This window comes from Centruroides vittatus, unplaced genomic scaffold (assembly GCF_030686945.1).
Source record: "Centruroides vittatus isolate TY-2023 unplaced genomic scaffold, ASM3068694v2 contig_134, whole genome shotgun sequence".
NCBI classification, from domain to species: Eukaryota; Metazoa; Arthropoda; class Arachnida; order Scorpiones; family Buthidae; genus Centruroides; species Centruroides vittatus.
In genome coordinates, this window is record NW_027120852.1 from 1,791,580 (window position 1) to 1,811,714 (window position 20,135).

The 20,135-nt window shown below is 31.1% G+C and overlaps 1 protein-coding gene across 3 annotated transcripts in view; it reads right to left on the reverse strand.

Annotated features, from left to right (window-relative positions):
* Nucleotides 1-20,135, reverse strand: part of ssp3 (short spindle 3) — a 158,785-nt gene that overhangs the window by 72,663 nt on the left and 65,987 nt on the right. For all 3 annotated transcript variants that reach the window (XR_010883102.1, XM_067289124.1, XM_067289125.1), the window contains exons 9-12: nucleotides 17,448-17,559; nucleotides 17,221-17,361; nucleotides 6,884-6,985; nucleotides 32-85 (exon numbers count right to left, since the gene is read on the reverse strand). Coding sequence is in view for 2 of the 3 variants with exons in the window: in XM_067289124.1 (XP_067145225.1) it covers nucleotides 32-85; nucleotides 6,884-6,985; nucleotides 17,221-17,361; nucleotides 17,448-17,559 (409 nt within the window). In the remaining variant the exon portion in view is untranslated. The remainder of the gene's footprint in view (nucleotides 1-31; nucleotides 86-6,883; nucleotides 6,986-17,220; nucleotides 17,362-17,447; nucleotides 17,560-20,135) is intronic.

Here is a 20,135-nt window from a genome sequence, read left to right on the forward strand (position 1 = left end):
AAAAATTAAATTTTTTACATTTTCCAATTACCTCAGCTGCAGCCTCTTTTGCTGCTTTTTCTTCTAGTTTTCTTTGCCTTTCCTCCTGCAATAAACACAATATTGATATCTTAGTCTGTAAAACTTGGTGCCGTAATTTGATGTAATTTGTATTACTGCTTATTAAGGAAACCAAAGTCTTATATTCATTCTTCTTGGTATAATTCTATGTTTCATTTACTATAGGCTTGTAACATATTTTGGCTGATGTTAACACTAGAGTGTCTGGACTAAGCTTACTTACAATACCTAGTAGCTGTCAAATGACTTCTATCATTTCTTTTGCATTTTTGGTTGGGTTTTTTTTTTAATCATAAAATGTATGTTTTTTTAACTCGTTTCGTTCTAATCAATTTTTGTTTTTAATTATGGATACGTCTATACAGTAAAAAATTTTTTCAAGAAAAATATTTTTATTCGCTTACTCTTGAAGATTGTCTTGATATATTTTACATGTCTGTTTTGTTCCTAAGCATGTGATGCAGTTATCTATGAACTTGTTTAAAATATCAAAAGCTAAACAAAGTTATCTGTGCTTTTTTCAAAACGAGTCAACCTAATTTCAAATCAACAAAATTGCATTTCTAAAAATCTACTTTTTGGTTTTGTTTGAGTGAAAAAGGGAGGATCCTACTCATGATCCCACAAATTTCTCAACGAGAAACATCTTGCACCATACACTACTTGAGAATAAAGTGCAGCAATAAAGACTTCTAACTCTTCTAAGCTCAAATTCCATGAATTATCATTGTATACAATGCAGCAACTGCCGAATTATCGGGCTAGCAAATGGCTATAGTAATATTAATAATTAAAGTTAATTTGCTACTAGAGTTAGGCGTTAGGCGCCATCTCTTGCTAAATTTAATAATTAGAATTTTAATTAAATAATTTAAAGATCGGAGCGAAGGTCCGGGTAGCGTAACTGGTAACGTGTCTGCACGGATAGCTTTTTCATGTAACATTTTTCATGTCCTGTAAGATCAGCATTCTCTCCATAAACATTTTGCAGATTTCTCCTACCTGATCTGTTTACAGCTATGAGTACCCATGGTATCCCATCAACACCAAATTCCTTATGGTCGGTATCTAGTCTATCTTGAAAATGATTTTCTAGAGCACTTGTTAAGTTGAAGTAAGATAAGATACAACAAAACCTAAATACATTAGTATAAAGAGGAAACATATTTCTCTGAGTTGTGCTATCTGCAATATTTTTGTTATCCTTTGATCTCCCTGTTCCTTGAGTGGTGACATGATAGTGTGAGGTGATCCTAATAGGTGAGTTGCACTCACCTACTAGGACCATCTCTGCTCCTGTGAGAAAACACAACTTCTATATGTAAGAGGAAAAACTCCTTTGCCGTGAAGGTCCAAGCAAAAATAAGCTCTTCTCAGTTGTAATTTTTATATTTATTTGCATGCTTATTGAGTTTCGCTTATCTGGCTGGACTTCGGTGTGATCTAGTAATATCTCTAGGGAATCATCAGGGTTGCTCTCTGACAATTCACTATTACTCACCCTTGTATAAAGTTGAAATTCATCACTAGAGTTCTTGGGCTTAGAACTGCACTCTGGTTCAAACTCCACCTTCAAACTGAGCCAGAGATATATCATGCAGAGCTTCCAGAATTTCATCTGCAGTGAGATCAAAGATACATAATGGCAACCTTGAGCAAAAGATATATAATGTTTTCTCACAACGATTTATAAAATAGCAAATGTAATACAACCTAAACAGACACAACAGTGAAAATTGAGGAATTTATTATTTATTTATTTTTATTTATTTACTGTTATTATTTTATTCATATATTTATTACTTTTTATGTTATTTTAAATTTCTATTTTTAATTCAGTTCTATTTTTAAATGTACAGTGGGAAATCGGTTAATGAACAGTTTGGACTACGAACACTTTCATGAAAGATTTTTACGTTTGAACAACAAACACAAGAAGTGACGTAAAATAATGAATACCAATTGGTCTTCCCTTGTCTTCAGGCAACAATTCAAAACTTTTCGGAGCATGGGAGATGTCGGATGTCGACATCGACGCTCAACCCGATATATACTGATCAGATAGTTTTCCTCCAAACTTTGAAACTCTCCCTTGTAATTCCAGACTTTTATTTTTCTGACAGAAAGAATTTTTTTATAGTATTTGCCAGACTGTTGGGCAGACACTCATTAAGTCTTGTGTCAGTTTTTATTTTCAAAAGGTGAGAGTATAATAGCAAAAGTAAAGAGTGGGCAGAAGATGTCTGATGTCACTGGGCAGTATGGCTTGAACAGGTCTACAGTAGGCCACAGTTCAATCATATCTAAGAAAGGTACAGTATAATCAAGAAGAATTTTTGTTACTTCTTCAGCTGGTTGACAGCTGAAGGAGTAACGAAAATCACATCTGATAAATAAAGAACATTGAAGAGCTCATAATGGAACCTGAAACTGATCTGATGACAGAAGAAAGCCAAGAACTCTTGAATGAAGAACACCAAGAAACTCGGCGATACATGTTTTCTTCTGAAAAAGAGGATTAATGCCAATATCTGCTATTAAACATCTTTTGAAGAAGTGGGAGGATGTCAGAACAACGGTCTTAGAATGGCATCCAAACCGGGTTGAGGTTAATAGGCTTAGGGATCTCTACAATTAGAATGCTATTAAATACTTCTTGAAAAATCCTGAAGAGAGAAAAGCAATCAACGTTAGACAGATTCTTTAACCCCCACAAACGGAAAAAACATGACTAAAAAAATGCAAGACTGTGTATGTATGTATTTTTATTATTACATATAAATAAATGTTGTAATAAAGTATATATTTTTTATTTTTTAAAGTTTCCAGAATAAATTAATCAAATTCCCATAAAAACGTATGGTAAATCGATAATCAGTTAACAAACAATTCAAATAGCGAACACAGTCTTGGAAAGGATTATGTTCGTAAACCAATCACCCACTGTGTTGTTTTATTCAATGTAACTGAAGAAGGTCAAGTCAAACTGATCAAAACTGTTTTTAATTTCAATAAATACCTTACTGGAATTAAAAAGGTGATTTTTATTTAAAGAAACCCTAAGAAGCTTCTAGAAAAACTGCATGTCTAGACCTGGCAGCTGCGTCCCCAAAACTGGCAATGAAGCAAACGTCTTCTTCAGTTGTTGTACAAACTATATCCTTCTGGGATATAAGTATCAATAGTAAATTAGTGAATTTTTATCATTAAAAGTACATGAAAACACCCTGTAAAACAGACCACAAGTGATAAAATTAGCATTATGTTAAAAACTATCCTGGAAAACAACTTCTAGTCAAAAATAATTTTCTGAAAAACGATTAAACATCACAAAAAAGTCAGAAAGATATTTTTGGTATTTTTAGTAGTATGTGCATCCAAACATAAAAAGCAGTCAATTGACTACTGCTGAACATTCTAGCGTTAACTTGATATGAGTCAGAAACATTTCCTAAATGAAAGTATCTCTAGACTTTGGTCCCTCAATAAGCAGTAATATGAAGTACACAATATAGTTTATTGAGAGAATACAAATAATTAAAACACATATAAAAATATTATTATTATTGTGCCAAGTATATACTAAATTATTAAGAATATCAATAAATAAAAAATACATTATTTACAGCTTACTTATAATAAGCTCTAAATAATGCTAATATTTATAACAATACAATTTATTACCATTTAAGGTTAAATACATACATACATCATTTATCAATGGCAAAGCAAAAGAAAATCATAACTTTTACAAATTCAATAAGAGTCCAAACTGTATTTCCTTGCCATTATCTTATACGTAGTATAAATAATCAGTTTAAAATTTTGTAAGAGTAAAAAGTTTTGATTCCTTGAAAAATATATCTTAACAACAAAATACCATACGTAGGCATGTATAGGCTGCATGCATGTATAAGCCACACCCTGTTTATAAAATGATACATTTGAAGGAAATAAAAGTCTTATAATTCTGTCCAGGGATGAGAATAGAGACACCATATACAGAAATATGGCAACACTAAAAATTTCAAACATAAATAAAGTGATGGTTAATGCTTATTGTTGAGTGCTTGCTCAGTGTGTTTTAAACATGGGTCGCGGAGAGAGAGTTACACAGCAAAGTTTAAATTGCAAGTCCATTAGGCACAAGAAAATGAAAATTGAGCAGCAGGAAAGAAGTTTTATGTGGATGAAAAAAAAATGTAGCAACGAATTCAAACAAAGGCTGCTTTTGTGAAAACATCACAAAATTGGCAATCACTTTGTGGAAAGACAGTGAAATATCCCGATCTGGAAGCAAATCTGTTGAGATATATCTGTGAAATTCGAGCAAATGGATTTTCTGTATCTGTTGAAATGATTCAGTTCAAAGCCTGAAGGATTGCTCAAAATATGAAAATTCCCAAAAGTGAAGTTACAGCTGGGCAAGATGTTTTATGGCATGACATGAGCTTGTGATTCTGTGTCAAATTTCAATGGCACAGCAACTTCCTGACACCTACAAAAGAAAAACTGCTTGCATTTCAAAAACATGTCCTCAGCATAAGAGACTTAAGAGTAATAGGCAGGCAATGCTGATGAAACTCCTGTCTTCTTTGATATGCCAAGTGACAACACAGTAAATCAGGCAGGTGAAAAAACAGTTCTGGTGCAAACAGTAGAAGAAAAGCAGTGTTGTACTGTAATACCATGCATCACTGTTGATGGAAACAAGCTGTCATCTTACATCATTTTTTAAGTGTAAAACCCTGCGAAAAGAAATACTACTTTCCTGGATATTGGTACAAGTTCAAGATCAAGGCTGGATGGCAGAAGAACTCTTTGTGGATTGACTGAAGCCAGTGCAGTGTCCAAGTGTACTGTTACATTGGCAGTCCATGTCACACTTGTTGACAGCTTCCAAAGTCATCTGACCAAAAGTGTGAAAAAGAAGACGAGGGAAAAGAAAGTGACATGGTAGTGATACCAGGAGGAATGACTGGAATGCTGCAACCACTTCATATATCCATCAACTGATCTTTTAAAGTTCATCTGCAACATTTCTACTGTTTGGCAATGCAATACGAAGGAGATGGTGTCGACTGGGAGGCTAAGAAAACCGTCCCTGTCTCAGATGTGCAAATGGATTGTGTCTTCATGGAAACTAATACCAAAAGAAATGATGTCTAAAAGTTTCAAAGTCACATCCATTTCCAATGTGATGGATGAGTCAGAAGATGAATGCAGTGTATCTCACATCATCTGAGAATGAAGACACAAGTGACACTGGTAGTGACAGTAAAGTTTCAAATGAAGAACATAAACGATAGCTGTCAGTGTTCAAATTTAGACATTGATTATAATTTTTATAGTCCTGTAGTGTTATTTCTTAGTTGGGACCTCAGACAGATCCCTTCTTTTCTTCTTTTTCACTTTTTCTTCATGCCATTTTCTTCTTACTTCTGGCCCCTAATGGCCTAAAACCTCCAAATAATCTTGCTACAAGTCCCAGGTATGTAAAGACAATTAATGATAATAAATTTCTTTAAAATTTTAATTGTTTTAACCCTTTCCCGGCTGGGGTACCAATCTATCGTTACCCTAATTGTCAAGCAAAAAGGCCAGGGTACCGATTGATCGTTACCCTGTTAACAATCATTTTTATAAAATTTATCGACAATAGATGTCGGCACTTGACGGCATCGTCTTGTTTATCGTCTGTTTCACATATTTTTGTCCAGGTGGTGTTTTGTCGACTTAAAGAACTTTAATTATCGGTTTTTTTTCTTAATTTTTCATTTTCTGATAATTTTTTATTTCATTTTTAGCATATTCATGCAATAATATTACTATAAAAAGTTAATTAATGCTATAATAAGTTTATTCAGCTATAATATGTTAATGCATTATAAATATTCAAGTTATGATCTTCAGTTCTGATATTTTATATTTTTTTTTAATTTTTAATTTTTTTTTAAATCTAAAATATCAGCAAATGTCTATTGCTACTGATAATCATATGTTTATTACAAAAATATATAATCTTGTTTGATATGAAATAAATAAAGTATATTAGTTTATTATATTAGTTGAAAGCAGAATAAAGTTCAGATTTCAAACAAATGTTTGATATAATGTGCGATAATTTCACAACGAATAAACGTACATGCATAAATTTTATATCAAATTGTACAGAACAATATTCTATGTCGTTCTGGCTCAGTGACAATAAGAATGAAGTAACCGGACAATGTTAATTTTGACAAAAAGTAACAAATTTTCAAGTTTGAATGTCAGTTATCATATATTATTTTTTTTTCTCATAAATTTTTCAAACAAACTTTATTGAAAAATGTCGTATTTAAAACTAACTATATCGATAAACACATGTGACTTTTTTCATATGAATAAAATAATAATTTAATTTTTGGTGAATTTTTAAATAATATTGCCCGATTCACCTATTTTGCCCTTTGCCGTTTTACAAAATAAACGTAAACGAGAGGGCGTGGCAAACGGCAGGCTAAGGGTTAAAATTATTCATTATCTCGAGTATAAGCCACACCCTAATGTCGGACAAAAAAATGTAGGGTAAAAAAATCCAGCCTACACATGCATAAATATGGTATATACTAAAAAATTTTTATTTTCTAAAATGTTTTTGTTATATTTTTAAAAGATTTTTTTTTATTATGACAATGATTATGATTATTTTATGATCGAAACTATATTTGTTGTGAAATTATAAAAGAACATGTTATCAAAAATTTCTGTTACAAAGTATGTTTATTTATCCATTATAATATTTTAAAAAATTTTAATCAAAAATAAATTTTACAATTACTTGTATATCTTGTAATCGAGCCTCGTGATCTTTCTTCTTAGAAAGGATATCGTGTCTTTTGTTCTGTGCTTCCAAAGTATTTATAAAGGCAATTTCATTCACCTATTCAATAAAAGCAAACATAGTTATTTTATAGTATTATATATTACAATCAAATATTGGGTTGAATTGTAAATAATGTCATTTTTTTTACAAGTTTGAATTTTATAAAAATTATTTATATAAAAGTGATATTTATTTAATCTAATATATAATGTCCTTCGTTAGATATACATTTTTCCATTGGTGTAAAAAGTTTTTGATGCCTTTCTTGTAAAAAACATCAGATTTTGATTAAAAAACATTTCATTGCACAAATATTAAATTTAATAATTTTAATTAAATAATTTTAGAACAAACTGGAAGAAAAGAATCGGCCCAGAGCGGGACTCAAACCCACAACTCCTGCTTACCATGTGCGTGTGTTGCCAATTATGCTACTTGGACCTCTGGTCCAATCTCCTCTCCCAGATATATTTAACTTACGATATACAATAATAACTGATAATGGTTGTATCGTAAGTTAAATATACCTGGAAGAGGAGATTGGACTGGAGGTCCAGGTAGATAGGTAGAGTAATTGGCAACACATACACATGGCAAGCGAAAGTTGTAGGTTCGAGTCCATTCCGGGCCAATTCTTTTCTTCCAGTTTGTTCTAAAATTATTTAATTAAAATTATAATTATTAAATTTAATACAAGATGGCACCTAATGCCTCCCTATAGGGAGAAATTAATCGGTAATTCAAATTATTATTGCTGAAATATAGCCTAATATTATACGGCAGTTAGTGTAGCTTTATTTCTGTGCACTTCTGAATAGCTTCTTTTGAATTAACTTTTTCCATTAAAACTATTTCAAAAGGCATGAACGTAGTAGTAATATTTAGTTCCAGATCTAGGCTATAAGACAAATGAGAGAAAACTTTCCAACTAAGCTCCCTCATTTTTTGTTGGGTGGTTATTGCAGCATACAATTGAACGTTTTTGTCTAACAGAATAATGCCTTCCTGTTTGTCAAATATGGATATTTTTCTTAGAGTTTTTCACAAAGTTTTTCTAATTTCTGATGGTATAAAGAAGTATTTACTGTTTCATTTGAAATAAACAACTCAAAATACAGTGTTCCTCTCATATCCCACCACACATAGCCATACCTTTTGAATGAAAATCACTCTTTGATTCTAGAATTGCAGTATTTTTGGATTTAACCATTTGCATTTTATGATGACATTACAAATGCTTCTCATCCCCAGTTACTATTCTGTCCAGAAATGAATTTTTCTGTTGTCAATTAAGCAGTGAAATGCATAAGGATAACCTATCCAGCTAATTCTGTTCAGTAAGATCACGCAGACCCCCATATCCCACACATCTATCTTTTGTAATTAATGCAAACTACCTAGCTGCTATTGATTGAGATACTTTAAGTTTTTATTTGCAATTTCTCATCTTGATAGTTTTGAGTCAGCTTTCACTATTGCAGCAATTCGTGCCAGAGTTGGGATCATCTACAAGATGAAAATTCCCGTCGTTAAATTTTTTGAACTGATAATGACATTTTCTGGCATTCGAGGCTTCACTGCCATACAAACTATATATATTGTTTGTTGTTGCGAGTACAGTGTTATATTTTTTTAATTCATATAACATTACTTTAAATAAAGCTTATGAGAAGCTCATTTTGATTGACACTAATAATTTAACTTTTTAAAAAATAATCTAAAACCATTATGAGAATCATTGTTAAAACCATTACAAATTAAAAAATTAGCATTTGATTCAATTGATGTATTATGCAAGTATGCTACAGCATGAAAACAGTTCTTAGGAAAAAAATAATGGCATTAGTTATGACTCAACTCAAGAATAAATAAAACTGCATTGAGAGCGTGAGTAACATCACAAATTAAAATCATATAATATAGAATAGGCACGATGTAACCACAAATATTAACTCAAAACAAAGAAAAGCAATTTTTTGTGTTACATAAACATTATTTTTAAAACTTAAATGTAAAATTCAATTAATTAAACACCTCTATATAGGGTTTTGTAGTCACACTGCTGTAGTTTTAGTTTTGATTTTGTTGCCAAAAGTAAATTTCTCCATTATGCATATAACAACTCCCAGCAGAATTCCTCTTAGGGATTCTGTAAAATCATTGTTTTCCGCTTTTTTTTTCCTTCATATTTTGCATTCTGAGCTGCTACTACTGTTACCTTCTACACTTCAAGTGAAAGAATTTTACTGTTTTCTTTATTTTTTATTTTTAATGTTTGACGATTCCCCAACAGTCATCCTATCGTGTGTTTTGCTAAAAGTAGTTTCCATAAATTAGTAAACTAGTATCACATAAAACTGTTCCTTATTACCTCTTTCTGCACACAATATTGAAATTCCTATTAAAAAAAAAGTGCAATTTTACTCAATCCATCATTGTACATTGAGTGTATGCCACAAAACTAACCATTGTATAATAAGTCAAATTGATTATATATGTTATGGTAAAAGTGATTAATCCAGTAATTTTGGTAAATGTGATAAATCTCTTCATATATTGTGAATTAATCATGTTTACTGGTGATTATGCATACTCGCCAGTTCACAATGGTAAATATGATAAATTGTACTTAATCAAATTTACCAGACATTATGCATAATTGCCATTCTATGATGATAAATTTGATAAATTATGCATTATTGTCCAGTAACTCTTGGTTAGAAAGTAACCAAACCCAGCAGTGGACCAAGGGATTATGATTTGTGCATCTCAAGAACAGATGATATTATCAAAGCATCTTATGAAGCCATATTTGGTTCACCCTTAAAAGTTGTGCCAAAAACATCATCCCTTCCTAATGATGCTGTAGCAGATGCTTGCACTGAAGAGGAGCTATAAGAAATAATTGAACCAATAGTTAAAATCAATGTCACTTACAAAAACCCACTGAAAATATTTCAAAAAAGTATTGAAAATGAACAGCTATCATTCGACCAACCAGATGAGACTACCTTGATTTGTCAACCAAAGTACAGTCTAGCATGAAAGTGATCAGTCTTTCTACAATCAAGAACAGAAAGAAAAAAGTGAAGAAGTGAGTGAGTAAGCACAAAGGCAGGTTTAGAAGCTCAAGAAAAGATAATAAAGGAAATATCAAAACTGAAGTTTGCTGTAGCCAAAGCAGGAGATACAGAGAAACTAAGAATACCAGATTTGGACAGGGCAAGGGGCAATTTGCAAAATATTAGCTACCAAAGATGATGAGATTATCACTTGAAAACAAAGAAGGGACATCTTTCACAATCATATACCAGAAACTACTTTGTGCTATGTGACAGACAGCTTCTCACAGTAGAGAATGTACCAAATATCACTTTGTCTCTTAGAAAGTGCTGAAGTAAAACATCGATTTTGGTAAATGAGGGATATCAAAAGTGCTCATGCAAGAAAGATGAAAAATTAAGTAATTCAAAATAATTCTAAAAAATAGAACTTTAATAATTCTTACTGCTTATTAAAGTTATTAAATTGAAAAGTGGATTATTAAAGTTCTATATTTTTCATAATAAATTTTTTTATATTTTTGTACACAATTCTATTCAAATGAAACAAATTTTTCTTAGTTTCTTTAATTCATTAAATCTTTATAATATTAATAAAACAAAAAATGCATATTTGATTCACTTTATTAAAATTTGTTTAAATCCGTGAGATGAAAAATTTCATGATATTTATGTAATTTATGAACTACATTTTGAAAATTATGCAAAAATCACTTTAAAAATAATATATTCAGTGATATCTATCACACTTACCAAATACACTTAGAAATTATACATAATTGCTGGCTAGTGAAAAATGCTAATTGCTGCTAAAGTGAGAAATTCTGGCATATTTATCAAATTAGCCAACTTTATTTAAAAATTATATACGAGAAACTGCTGATATAAGTGAGAAATTTAGTGAAATTTACCAAACTCACCAACATGGTTGATGATTATGCATAACTGACTATTACGCATAATCACTAATTATCTTTTAATCACTTTTAACATAACATATATATGGAATTTGAGACACATAATTTGATAATTCTGCCTGTCAACAAACTATTGTGTTGGCCCAGAAGTTCTGGTGTTTTTTTTAAGTGAAAATTTCACGTGAGAAATAAAATGTTTTGGCAATGCATTTTATGTCATTCGATAGAGAATTATGTGCTCTACAAAATAGTGTTTAATTTTTTTATACTGATATACTTTTTGTTCTTTTCGGGTCAATAAAATGGAGAGTCAAGTCGACAAAAAAGAGCATTTTTGACACCTGCTTTTAATCGAGGTGCCAAAGCCACAGTAGCTGCTCGAGAGATTTGTGAAGTGTATGGCGAAGAAGCATGCCTCTTAGGAAGATGTCGAAAATGCTCTTTTTTTGTCGATTTTACACTCCATTATTGGCCCGAAAAGAACAAAAAGTATATCGGCGTAAAAAACTAAACACACTATTTTGTAGAGAAGATAATTCTCTATCGAATAACATAAAATGCATTGCCAAAACATTTTATTTCTCACGCAAAATTTTCACTTTAAAAAAAAAAAAAAAAAGCCAGAACTTATGGGCCAACCCAATATTAAAAAAAAAAAAAAACAACAACACTTATATATAGGAAAAGTATTATCCAACTACAGCTTTTACCTTTGATATTGTGTGGAAAAGTGATTTATTGTCTACTATCATAATAAATATGTAAAATAAACCAACCAACATCTAAATAATCGGGCTAATAAATGGCTATAATTAAATAATAAATATAAACAAATTTGGTGTAGAGGTAAGCGTTAGGCACAATCTCATATCTAAATTAATAATTATAATTTTAATAATTTAATAAATAATTTAGAACATTCCGGAAGAAATGTTCTAAATTAGTAACTGTAGACAATTATATCGAAATTTAAAACGTCTGGAAAGGATGATTGACTTGGGGTCCGGGTGGTGCAATTGGTAGTGCACCGCACGACAAGCGGAGGCTGCGGGTTTAATCCCCACCCCGGGTCAGTTATTTTCTTCCAGAATGTTCTAAATTATTTATTAAATTATTAAAATTATAATTATTAATTTAGATATGAGATGGCATCTAATGCTTACCTCTATACCAAATTTGTTTATATTTATTATTTAATTATAGCCATTTATTAGCCGAATTATTTAGGCATTGGTTGGTTTATTTAATATAACTTTGGGCTTTGAGATGTATTATATTTATAAATATGTAAAATAATGATGTTGCAAACAAATATAATGTAATATATGATTCAAAACAATGTTACTAGATTTTTATAGTAAAAGTATTTTCATCTACTTTTTCTGGGCTAAGAACAGAACAATTCGAACAAACTACAAAAAAATACTCTGAAATTTTTCATTTTGGAATATAATTTTTGAAACATATTTGAAAAGAGTATTTTTCAATACTTAAAATAAAATGTAGTAAATACAATAACAAATATAATAAAACATAATAAATAAATAAAAATTATAAAATGTTTAAAAAGAGCAATAAAATGACTTAAGTTAAAATTAGGTGCAGGCTTGGTACAATGTGAAAATGACACCTTGGAGCAAATAAAACTGTAAAGTTAAATCTGTCATCTTACACAAAGATCACAGATTTCAAAGAATAATTTTATATGCTCTTTTCTATTTCTGAACTACAACTCATCAGCAACAGCTTGCTACAGGAAGAATAAATAAATAATATTAATCTATCTTTATTTAATATTAAGTAAAAATTGATTAATATTACTTATTTTTATACAAAATTGTTTTTATATTTATTTTTATACAAAAAATATTATTACAGTCAAACCTGTTTATAACAGAATTTCAAGGAACCAAACAATCCTTCCAAGGTAAACAAGTTTCGCTATATGCAGGTTACCCGATTAATGCAGTTAATAAATTTCTCGACGTTACTGCCTATATCAAAATCATGTTAATTAAATACAATGGTACCTTGGAACATAACTGAACCACCCGCTACAACAGATTTTGGTTAATAACAAATATTTTTATTTTAACTTTAATTTTTTCATCCATCCATAAAAAAGTTCTCTAAGATAAAAATGAGTAACCAATTTAAAAATGAAATAAAACCTTACGGCTGCCTACCTTCATCCAACAAAACTATTCTCAATTCAGTTTGTTTTTTACATAAGTGAAAAAAAACGAACTGCATGCAGAACACAATCCTCAGCATGTTTTACAACCATTTCAAGTGGATAAGGTGTTTGAATACATGTCTGTGACACACTAAGATTTGTTGCAAATTCACGAATTGTTAATTGTCAATCCTTAACAATTTCTTCCTGTAATTTTTCTTTAACAGCTTTTGGGAGCCCATACATTTTGTATCTTTCAGTTCAAAATTTTCTGAACAAAACTTTCAAAACTGTATCTGACACATTCGGAGTTTAAAAGCATCTTCCCCATACGTGGTATGAATATTTTTTACTATTTGTACAGCATGATATTCTTTATGAAACTTAAAAGCATGTATAATATGCCCAATGTGCATTTTATTTGCAGACATTTTGATTTGATTTTATTCAAACAAAATCTGATGTAAAATAGTTTAAAATAAGTTTCAGAACAAAGAATACACATCATGTTAAATTTCACAACTTGTAATTACATCACATATTTAAATTAAGTAAAAATAGCTGTTAATAAAAATATGCAAAAAGGCTATGTTTAAAACCCAATAAAATTACTGTAATATTAGTCATATAAATAAAGTATTTTGCTATTCTGTATTGTGTATGTGTATTTTTGACCTTTTTATGATTTATACATACTAGGCTTGTAAACTTCTTGTTAAATTTGTGTTAAATCAAATAAAGATACCTATTTTTCTATTATACGTCACGATTTTCTTTTCCATTTCCACGTTGGACTGTTTTGCTATATACAGGTTAAGTTATGTTAATTTTTTCAAAAAACTTAACAGACCAAATAAATTTTCTGTTAATGACGTATTCACTATATACAGGTTCCATTATAAACAGGTTTGACTATATTTGTATCTCAATACAAGCTATTAAACAACGAAAACCATCCATTTTACAAATATTCCCTAAAAATAAAAAAACTTGTAACTGTAGCACTCGTTTCTTAGATGTCAGCATGCGTCTCAACAAGGGCAGGGTGAAAATGAGCATTTATTACAAACCAGTCTATGTACCACTATTCATCCCAGCAAACTCATCTGACTCCTTCTCGTATAAAATCACTGCTTTCTGTGCCCTAACCAGACGGGCATACACTCATCACACCAATAGGCACAACATCCTGCTGGAGCTACAATGTATCGAAGATATAGCAGTAGAACATGGATATAGAAGAGACCTGGTACGTAATTTAGCCCATGCTTACACCAACCAATCTGCAATGTACAATGGTCCCAACACCCAGCCTGCTTCTAACAGAAATGAACAAAGCACCATAGGCTCCAGGCGCACCACCGTACAGTTTGAAATTCTTATACAAAGAGATTGCAGGCCTGAGTGGTACAGAAATCGCATACAGGAGATCTGGTACAATATACAAGTTGCTATGCAACAGAGAAGATAAAATGGATCAAGCCAGAGCCCCTGGAGTGTACTCTAAACCTCTAAGAGACAATAGATTCCGAAGGGACTTAGTCTATATTGGCTCAACCAAACGATCAATGTGTAAAAGGGTATGTGAATATCAATATGACCTTGCAAACAACAGGCCTTATCCACATACACCACCCACCTGGAAGTATATGCAGACCTCCAGAACACCAAGTTAATCAGGCAGGCCTTTCAAACAGATCATATTTGTAGCCTGGAGGCATTGGAAATATATAAAACCAGCCTAACTGGCACTTGTATTAAACTTTAAGGACTGCAATACAGTGGTGCATGCATGGAAGTACATGTATGAAAGAGTTGAGCAAAGTTAACCCATAATAATTTCATCTTATACAAATATGTACAGCTTAAAAATTTGTATGGATCACATGATCGCACTTTTATGGTTTTTATCAATCAACTGTATAAATTTGCCTTATGTGACGAGATATTCGAAATTTTAAAAAAATCAATTTTCGATCATCATTGGAATTTGGTTTCATTAAAAACCTGAGGCAGGCCTTGGTGAAGGCCAAAAACGTTCAGAATTTTCATTGAAGTTCTGTTACTGGATAAAGGTTTTGTTTGTATTTAATTAACTACTCCAGTAATTTGTGAAGAACATAGTTACACTATATATGAACTTCCAGTCTAGACCAGAAGTCACATGATTTCAATTCAAAAATTTTCTCTAGAATGGAGTTAGATAGATGACCAGTATGACACTGTTCTTATTGAAAAGAGTAAGAATTAAGACCCTACTATCAGGTTAGTTCAAAGGTTCCAGGACACAGACACAAGATACAGAACTTTATTTATACTAAAACACAGACATGATCATTCCTTGAAATAAAGATGATTGTTAGCTATGGTCTTGACCCAACTTTTTGCAAATTGGCAGATTCCTCAGAGATATCACTTGGCTGGTTTTGTTGCCAAAACTCATGAACCCCATTTTCAACATCATTCACTGTATTGAAAGAATGTCCTCTCAGAAAATGTGTCAACAACCGAAAGAGGTGAAAATATGATGGAACGAGATCGGAGTTGTATGATGGGTAAGGCACAACTGTGATCCCCTTCAGCTCTTCTAACTTTTCTTGGACCACTCTAGAATAGTGTGCCAGAACATTATCACACTACAGCAGTGTACAATTTGATTAAGCAATGCTGGATAGTGAGTGTGCAAAACTTCAAACACTTTTTCCAGTTGCTTGACATAAGGGTTGCCATCCATAGCCCAGCCATTAGAAACCACTTTCAAATGTACTGGACCATCCAAATTCCACCAATAGTTGTCTAAACCAAGGCATGTCTATGTGGCTGGTGTTCCCAGAATTAAAGCAGCAGAACCATTCAGCTGCAGTTGTCTTGTTCATCAGGGTGAGCCTTCAATTTCACAAATTTTCTCTGCTGCTACCCTTGCACTGAACCCTTGTCTCCAGTAATGTCACAATGTGCTTTGAATAATGAGTTTTTCATCAGTCATTTTTTGTTGTGAAAAAAAATTCACCAAAGGAATGAACTCAACAGCTCTATAAAATAATAGTACATGCTTTGATAATGATGCAAATAACTGCTTGTTTACATTCACAGCAGTTTTGCCAGTGCTAGAGATCTTTTTCACAAAAGTGTTGTCAGTGTCTGGAAACTTTTGAGTCACCCTGATAAAATAAATCATATATTTTAAATTTACAACCTGGTACTGTGACAATGTTACAGTAATTTTTGTTCATATTTATGTTTAAACTAGCAGATGAGCCTGGCGTTGCCCGGGCAAAAAATAACAACAAAGGTTAAGATTATTAGATTATTTCATATTTCTAATCTTTCTACTATATTATATTATAGCCAGATGAAAGGCTGGACTCTGACAATTCCTAGCTTTGCCGCTATGCTTTGCTGGCACTCAATATGCCAACACAGACTGCTCATTTTTTCAGTAGCAGCAGCGGTGTCATTCCGTGGTATAAATAATAAATTCATATCAATAATAAATTCCTATTACAAATAAAAATAATATACTGAATTATACTGTAAAAATATAAAATAATTTATATTGTTAACTTAAATAATAGCTAGGGGTGCCCCTAGTGGCCATTTTTGGCACATTGTGACAAAAATGGTTTTTCGATTTTATATAGCAGATTGTTAATTCATCAAAATGTGTGAACTCTCAAAAATCTTGCAATCTCATTACTCTGGCACTGTTCTGGTCTCATACATGTCAGATTACTGAGATTATAGTGTAAAAGATTTTCTATTACCAAAAACAAGATTAGGAATAAGACCAAAATCAATTATATTCTTATCAATAAAGCTGTATAATTCACCAGAGGAAATGATATAAAGTATACAGAATTATAAACAAATAAAGAAATTAAATGGTACCTATGAATTCACAGAAATATTATAAAAAATAGGAATGTAATATTTATAACTTTTAAAGTTTTTGTACATTTTATCTTCTCTTTATTTTCTTTTTCTGTTTGGTTATTTGTTGTAAAAAAAAATCTTTGATAAAGATTGCCATGAGGTCCCTGGTAACTGTTTTCCCCCATTTTTTTTTTAGATATAATTTAAATTAATTAATGTTTAATTAAATAATTTAAATGTTGTAAAATACTTTAAACTTTAAACCTTTTCTTCTTCATCGTGTGCTTTACGAACAATTCGTTGCAATTGCATCCGACGTTTTTCTTCGGCTCTTCTCAATTTTTTCTCCATTGAAATTCTTCTCTGCTGCTGCTGCTCTTCTTTCCATGCTTTCATTTCTTCAACCTAATGATAATTTAATGTAAATTATGTATATGTATATATGAAACTTGCAATACAAAATAAATAGCAAAAAATAATGCACAACAGACTTTTTTTGCAATATCTTTAAATCGTTGGGTCTTTTCTTCAAGCAATTTTTCTCTCTTTTCTTGTGCTTTAAGTTGCTTTTCTTCATGGCGTCTGATACTCTCCGATAGTGACCTGTTTGTTATAAATATGCAAATTATTATCTTTTTACGGGGGGAAAATTTATCTCCTAATCACAAGTTCATAATGATATCAGCTATTGCCTGTACAAATAATAGATATTAGAAAGTTTTGGAAAGTTTCATAAAATTAAAAAAAAAATTTTCTGAAATTACTTTAATTATATTCAATATTTTAAAAATGAATTACCTTCAGCTAGAAAATACAGCAGATTTAAAAACATTCTAATTTTTTTAACATTTACAGCAAACCTGTGTAAACCAGAGTTGTGTACCAACTATTTTTTCAGTTTGGCACTTTTTCTGTTTTGAACAGTTTTTACTATTTTTATTTTTATAAATTTCACCAGATAAACATCACAGAGTTGCATTCATTTTTTTTAATAATAAAATTACTTCTATATGCATAAGAACATTTTATTACTAGCTTAATTAATCCAAATTAATCCAGTGTGATTCCAACTAAAGATGGATATTTGAATGCAAAAATTGAGAACCATTCAATTGCAATTGTTCCCAAAAACTTTTGTGCTAGGTATACAAACACTTCTCAGATGTAATATTATAAGCTCACACAACTGCAAACAAGCCAACTCAAGTACCAAAACCCACTGTCTCACCCAACTGTTGGAAATTCTAATTATGTTACAGTATTAAAGACTGATTTATTCCGTGATGTGGCTTCTCGAGGAATACTCTAATTTGGTGGTGCCCAAACTTTTTGATTGGAAAGTCAAATTATGCATAGTCATAGGCAGGTGAGTTACAAATATTTTGTATATTCTATAAACAATCAAAACTTGATACAGTAATAGTCAATGCACAAATATTCAATATTTGTGCATTGATTGTTTATAGAATATAATGATCAATATAATGATAAATCTCTCCATACAATAAGAAATATAGTTTCCTAAGCAGTTTGTATTAGCTTAACATAACAACATATAGCCACAAGGTAAGTGCAAGTTGCAAGTTCAAGTCCTACTTTGGTTCAATTCCTTTCTCTCAGAATCTTCTAAAATAATCATAAAAATATTAATTTAATTATAATTATCAAATTTAGCAAGAGTTGACACGTAATGCCTGCCTCTAATGACAAATTACTTAGTATTTAATTAATAATAGTAGTAGTAATATAGCGTAATATAATTCAGCAATCGTTACCGTCTATATGCATCAGCCGCATCTTTCGGTGGCATAACTTTACCATTAAACCCCCATACCAAATCTCTGCAGGTGCATCTGCAACGATCGAGATAAGTTCTCTGCCTTGGAAAAATCGGGGGTTTATGCAGTTCAGCTAGAAATACCGGCAACGGGAGCAATTACAAAATTCAGCAATTGTTTGGCTTTAATAAAACTTCTTCCAACTGACAAATATCCTATACTGTGATAAATCTGTTTAATGATATATTGTTTTTTTACTGTACTCATAAATTGTATTTTCCTTTCCATACAATAATAATAATGCAGAAAATTAAATTTTAATTAAGCAGCTTCTGGTAAAAGAAAATTCGCTGAGTTTGGCGTTAAAATAGTTCCTTTAGTATTAACACAAGCACTTTCGACGAGTTTATAATTGTCGTCCTCAGGTGAAAAGAACAATTTTAATAAAACGAACGTGCAGAATGTTCGTTTTATTAAAAGGAACGTATTGCCATCGCGGTGTCAATTCCACGCATGCGCCGCTCACATCGTAGATTTAAGAATTCGAACATGTCAAAATCTTTTTGCATGTTCTTAATGGAATTACTGGATGCCTGTTTTGAATTCAAAAATTTCTGTTCTTGGAATATTCTGCACGTTTGTTTTATTAAAATCATTCTTTTCACCTGAGGACGACGATTATAAACTCGTCGAAAGTGCTTGTGTTAATACTAAAGGAACTATTTTAACACTGAACTCAGCAAATTTTCTTTTACTAGAAGCTATTTAAACCTTGGCATGAGTTTTTAAATTTATTTTTGTTTAATTAAGTAACACTACATCTTACACATTTTTCCAGCCTTAGCAATTTAATGTTCTTTAACTTGAACTTGAACAGGATCGAAAACATTTATTTCGATTAAACTATTGCTGAACAAGTGTGTAAGAAGTAGTGTTATTGGTATATTTTTTTCCAGTTTTTTCTTCATGTGTTTTTTGAGGCATCAGTACAAATGAGAGCAATTGTCTGTATCAATGCTTAGTGATTGCAGATAACATTTATGATAGAATTACTGTATTAAGAGTAACATTTTGATTCCAAAAATGAATCATAAATTAACTTAATTAAAATTTAATTTTCTGCATTATTATTATTGTATGGAAAGGAAAATACAATTTATGAGTACAGTAAAAAAACAATATATCATTAAACAGATTTATCACAGTATAGGATATTTGTCAGTTGGAAGAAGTTTTATTAAAGCCAAACAATTGCTGAATTTTGTAATTGCTCCCGTTGCCGGTATTTCTAGCTGAACTGCATAAACCCCCGATTTTTCCAAGGCAGAGAACTTATCTCGATCGTTGCAGATGCACCTGCAGAGATTTGGTATGGGGGTTTAATGGTAAAGTTATGCCACC